Raw genomic sequence first — 5,866 nt, 5'->3', positions numbered from 1 at the left:
AGGAGAGGGTTGTCTGTGTACATGAGGCAGTTGCTGTTAAATGAAGGCTTTTGTACTACTTACAGCATCACTTCCAGAGCTCCCTGTGCCAGTGAGAGGAGGGCTTCCTCTACCAGTTACAGCATCACTTCCAGAACACCCTGTGCTTGTTAAAGGAGGAATTCCTGTACAGTTAGAGCATCACTTCCAGAGCTCCCTGTGCCAGTTACAGAAGCACTTTCTGTACTAGTTACAGCATCATCTCCAGAGTTCCCTGTACCAGTTACAGGAAGGGTTCCTGTACTACTTACAGCGTCATTTCCAGAGCTCCCTGTGAAAGTTAGAGGGCTTCCTCTACCAGTTACAGCATCACTTCCACAGCTCCTTGTGCCTGTTACAAGAGGGCTTCCTGTACAGTTAGAGCATCACTTCCACAGCTCCCTGTGCCAGTTACAGAAGGACTTTCTGTACTAGTTACAGAATCATCTCCAGAAATCCCTATGCCAGTTACAGGAGGGCTTCTGCTATTAATTACAGCATCACTTCCAAAGCACCCTGTGCCTGTTACAAGAGGGCTTCCTGTACCAGTTACAGCATTACCTCGAGACCTCCCTGTGCTAGTTACAGGAGGGCTTCCTGTACCAGTTATGGCATCACTTCCATTGCACCCTGTGCCAGTTACACTAGGGCTTCCTGTACCAGTTACAGCATCACTACCAGGGCACACTGTGCCTGTTACAGAAGGGCTTCTTGTACTAGTTAAATCATCACTACCAGAGCACACTGTGCCAGTTACAGGAGGGCTTCCTGTACCAGTTACAGCATCACTACCAGGGCACACTGTGCCTGTTACAGAAGGGCTTCTTGTACTAGTTACATCATCACTACCAGAGCTCCCTGTGCCTGTTACAGGAGGGCTTCCAGTACCCGTTACAGTATCAGTTCCAGAGCTCCCTGTGCCAGTTACAGGAGGGTTTCCTGTACCAGTTATGGCATCACTTCCATTGCACCCTATGCCAGTTACACTAGGGCTTCCTGTACCAGTTACAGCATCACTACCAGGGCACACTGTGCCTGTTACAGAAGGGCTTCTTGTACTAGTTACAGCATCACTACCAGAGCTCTCTGTGCCTGTTACAGGAGGGCTTCCAGTGCCCGTTACAGTATCAGTTCCAGAGCTCCCTGTGCCAGTTAGAGGAGGGTTTCCTGTACTATTTACACCATCACTACCAGAGCTCCCTGTGCCAGTTACAGGAGGGGTTCCTGTACAGGTTACATCATCTCCAGAGCACCCTGTGCCAGTTACAGAAGGGCTTCCTTTACTAGTTACAGCATCATCTCCAGAGCTTCTTGTGCCTGTTAGAGGAGGGCTTCCTGTACTAGTTACAGCATTACTACCAGAGCACCCTGTGTCTGTTACAGTAGGGCTTCCTGTACTAGTTACAGCATCACTTCCAGAGGTCCATGTGGCAGTTACAGGAGGGTTTCCTGTACCAGTTGCAGCATCACTTCCAGAGCTCCCTGTGCTAGTTACAGCATGGCATCCTGTACCAGTTACAGGAAGGCTTTTTGTACTACCTACAGCATTACTTCCAGAGCTCCTTGTGCCAGTGAGAGGAGGGCTTCCTCTACCAGTTACAGCATCACTTCCAGAGCACACTGCCAGTAATAGAAGGGCTTCCTGTACCACTTACAGCATCATCTCTAGAGCTGCCTGTGCCAGATACAGAAGGGCTTCCTGTACCAGTTATGGCATCACTTCCATTGCACACTGTGTCAGTTATGGGAGGGCTTCCTGTACCAGTTACAGCATGACTTCCAAAGCTCCCTGTGTCAGTTACAGGAGGGCTTCCTGTACTAATTCCTGTACCCCATCCAACCACTACCTTTCTTTCCACTCTACTAACTACCTTGATTATAACAAGCTCAGATGCTCATAAGCCTAGTACTTATTATACAGCAGGAACTTCTTATTGTAACATTTGTTAATGTCTGTTATGTACTTCACAGATAAAGATTCTAGTTGTCTACTGATGTACTATGTTCTTCATCTGTAAATATGTTGTAAGTAATTGCTATGTAAATTGTTAATCGCTATGTAATCCAATGTAACTACTGTCTGTTTATTTTAACCGTGGAGCTTTTCTCCCCAGGCCTCCGCTGAAAATGGACCTATGTCCAGTCGGACACTCCCGGTCAACAAATATAAATAAATAAATAATTACAGCATCACTTCCAGAGCACACTGTGCCTGTTACAGGAGTGCTTCCTGTACCAGTTACAGCATCATGTCCAGAGCTCTCTGTGCCTGTTACATGAGGGCTTCCTGTACCAGTTACAGCATCACTTCCAGAGCTCCCTGTGCCAGTTTGAAGATACCGTCCTGTACTAGTTACAGCATCACTACCAGTGCTTCCTGTGCCAGTTAGAGGAGGCCTTCCTGTACTAGTTACAGCATCATCTCCAGCGCACGCTGTCCTTGTTACTGAAGGGCTTCCTGTACTAGTTACAGCATCACTACCAGAGCACCCTGTGCCTGTTACAGGAGGGCTTCCTGTACCAGCTACAGTATCACTTCTAGAGCACACTGTGCCAGTTACCAGAGGGCTTCCTATACCAGTTATAGCATGACTACCAGAGCTCCCTGTTCTTGTTACAGGAGGGCTTCCTGTACTACTTGCAGCATCACTTCCAGAGATCCATGTGCCTGTTACAGGAGGGCTTCCTGTACTAGTTACAGCATCACTACCAGAGTTCCCTGTTCCAGTTACAGGAAGGCTTCCTATGCTAGTTACAGCATCATCTCCAGAGCACCATATCCCTGTTACAGAATGGCGTCCTGTACTAGTTATAGCATCACTGTGAGAGCTGCCTGTGCCTGTTACAGGAGGGCTTCCTGTACCAGTTACAGCATCACTTCCAGAGCTTCTGTGCCTGTTACAGGAGGGCTTCCTGTATCAGTTATGGCATCACTTCCAGAGCACACTTTGCCAGTTACCGGAGGGCTTCCTGTACCAGTTACAGTATCACTACGAGAGCACCCTGTGCCTGTTAAAGGTGGGCTTCCTGTACCAGTTACAGCATCACTTCCATAGCTCCCTGTGCTAGCTGCATGAGGGCTTCCTGTACTAGGTACAGCATTGCTACCAGTGCTCCCTTTTCCTGTAACAGGAGGGCTTCCTTTACTAGTTACAGTATCATTTCCAGAGCTCCCTATGCCTGTTACAGAAGGGCTTCCTGTACTAGTTACAGCATCACTGCAAGAGCTCCCTGTGCCTGTTACAGGAGGGCTTCGTGTACCAGTTACAGTATTACTACCAGAGCTCCCTGTGCTTGTTACAGGAGGGCTTCCAGTACCCATTACAACATCATCTCCAGAGCTCCCTGTGCCAGTTACAGAAGGGCTTCCTGTACTAGTTACAGCATCCATCATCTCCGGAGCTTCTTGTAACTGTTAGAGGAGGGCTTCCTGTACTCGTTAGAGCATTGCTTCCAGAGCTCCCTGTGCTAGTTACAGCATTCCATCCTGTAACAATTGTAGCATCACTTCTATGGCACCCTGGGCCTGTTACAGGAGGGCCTCCTGTATCAGTTAGAGCATCAACCCCAGACTTCCCTGTGCCAGATACAGGAGGGCTTCCTGTACCAGTTATGGCATCACTCCATTGTACACTGTGCCAGTTATGGGAGGGCTTATTGTACCAGTTACAGCATGACTTCCAAAGCTCTCTGTGCCATTTACATCAGGGCTTCCTGTACTAGTTACAGCATCACTTCCAGAGCACACTGTGCCTGTTACAGGAGGGCTTCCTGTACCAGTTACAGCATCACTTCCAGAGCTCCCTGTGCCAGTTACAGGAGAGCTTCCTGTACTAATTACAGCACCACTTCTAGAGCACACTGTGCCTTTTACAGGAGGGCTTCCTGTACCAATTATAGCATCACATCCAGAGCTCCCTGTGCTAGTTACATGAGGGCTTCCTGTACTAGTTACAGCATCATCTCCAGAGCACCCTTGCCTGTCATAGAAGAGCTTCCTATACTAGTTACAGCATCACTTCCAGAACTCTCTGTGCTAGTTACAGCATGGCATCTTGTACCAGTTACAGCATAATTTCCAGAGCATCCTGTGCCAGTTACAGGAGGGCTTCCTGTACCAGTTACAGCATCACTTCCACAGCTCCTTGTGCCAATTAGAGCACAGCATCCTGTACCAGTTACAGGATTTTTTTGTGCTACTTACAGCATTACTTCCATAGCTCCCTGTGCCAGTGAGAGGAGGGCTTCCTCTATCACTTACAGCTTCACTTCCGGAGCACACTGTGCCAGTTATAGAAGGGCTTCCTGTACTACTTACAGCATCATCTCCAGAGCTGCCTGTGCCAGTTACAGGAGGGCTTCTGGTACTAATTACAGAATCACTAATAGAGCACTCTGTGCCTGTTACAGGAAGGCCTCCTGTATCAGTTGCAGCATCAACCCCAGACCTCCTTGTGCCAGATACAGGAGGGCTTCCTGTACCAGTTGTGGCATCACTTCCATTGCACACTGTGCCAGTTATGGGAGGGTTTCCTGTACCAGTTACAGCATGACTTCCAAAGCCCCCTGCACCAGTTACAGGAGGGCTTCCTGTACTAATTACAGCATCACTTCTAGACCTCCCTGTGCCAGTTTGAGGATACCTTCCTGTACTAGTTACAGCATTACTACCAGTGCTCCCTCTGCCTGTTAGAGGAGGCCTTCCTGTACTAATTACAGCATCATCTCCAGTGTACCCTGTACCTGTTACAGAAGGGCTTCCTGTACTATTTACAGCATCACTACCAAAGCATCCTGTGCCTGTTACAGGAGGGCTTCCTGTACCAGTTACAGTATCACTTCCAGAGTTTCCTGTGCCTGTTACAGGAGATCTTCCTGTACCAGTTTCAGCATCACTTCCAGAGCACACTATGCCAGTTTCAGAAGGTATTCGTGTATCAGTCCTGGCATCAAATCCAGAGCACACTGCACCAGTTACTGGAGGGCTGCCTGTACCAGTTATGGCATGACTACCAGAGCACTCTGTTCTTGTTACAGGAGGGCTTCCTGTACCAGTTGCAGCATCACTTCCAGAGGTCCATGTGCCTGTTACAGCAGGGCTTCCTGTACTAGTTACAGCATCACTACCAGAGTTCCCTGTCCTAGTTACAGGAAGGCTTTGTATACTAGTTACAGCATCATCTCCAGAGCACCATATCCCTGTTACAGGAGGGCTTCCTGCACTAGTTACAGCATCATTGCGAGAGCTTCCTGTGCCTTTTAAGAAGGGCTTCCTGTACCAGTTATAGCATCATTTCCAGAGCTCCCTGTGCCAGTTAAATGAGGGCTTCCTGTACTAGTTACAACATCATCTCCAGAGCACCCTTGCCTGTTATAGAAGGGCTTCCTGTACTAGTTAGAGCATCACTACCATCCCTCCCTGTGCCTATTAAGATCAGTTTCCTGTACTAGTTACAGCATCACTACCAAAGCTCTCTGTGCCTGTTACAGGAGGGCTTTATGTATCAGTTACAGCATCATCTCCAGAGCTTGCTGTGCCTGTTTTATGAGGCTTCCTGTATCAGTTACAGCATCACTTCCAGAGCTCCCTGTGCCAGTTACAGGAGGGCTTCCTGTATCAGTTATGACATTCCTGTATCAGTTATGGCATCACTTCCAAAGCACACTGTGCCAGTTACCGGAGGGCTTCCTGTACCATTTACAACATCACTATCAGAGCACCCTGTGCCTGTTAAAGGAGGGCTTCCTGTACCAGTTACAGCATCACTTCCATTGCTCCCTGTGCCAGTAACATGAGGGCTTCCTGTTCTAGTTACAGCATTACTACCAGGGCTCCCTTTTCCAGTTA

General features: G+C 48.4%; 1 protein-coding gene across 1 annotated transcript; it reads right to left on the bottom strand.

The window, feature by feature from the left end:
* Positions 1 to 373: 373 nt before the first annotated feature.
* On the bottom strand, positions 374 to 3,409 carry LOC122790150 (putative per-hexamer repeat protein 5). Its single transcript, XM_044057736.1, has 3 exons — positions 2,914 to 3,409; positions 2,213 to 2,800; positions 374 to 1,638 (listed from the first exon to the last, which is right to left on the bottom strand). The coding sequence occupies exons 1-3, from the start codon at positions 3,407 to 3,409 to the stop codon at positions 374 to 376; spliced, it is 2,349 nt and encodes a 782-aa protein (XP_043913671.1).
* Positions 3,410 to 5,866: the final 2,457 nt, after the last annotated feature.

This window comes from Protopterus annectens, chromosome 15.part0 (genome assembly GCF_019279795.1).
Source record: "Protopterus annectens isolate FY-2018-M chromosome 15.part0, PAN1.0, whole genome shotgun sequence".
Classification (NCBI taxonomy): Eukaryota; Metazoa; Chordata; order Ceratodontiformes; family Protopteridae; genus Protopterus; species Protopterus annectens.
Note: the sequence above shows the minus strand (reverse complement) of the source record. Positions and strands in the feature narration are given on the sequence as shown.

What these genes read in the sequence shown, in the direction of transcription:
- LOC122790150 (XM_044057736.1), bottom strand. Translation starts at nt 3,409, where the DNA reads ATGGATGCTGTAACTAGTACAGGAAGCCCTTCTGTAACTGGCACAGGG. An exon ending in AGGAAGCCCTCCTGTAACAG is followed by an intron (nt 2,801 to 2,913) that starts GCACAGAAGCTC and finishes ATTCTGTAACAG; the next exon opens with GGATATGGTGCTCTGGAGAT. An exon ending in AGGCACAGTGTGCTCTGGAA is followed by an intron (nt 1,639 to 2,212) that starts GTGATGCTGTAA and finishes TATTACTGGCAG; the next exon opens with TGTGCTCTGGAAGTGATGCT.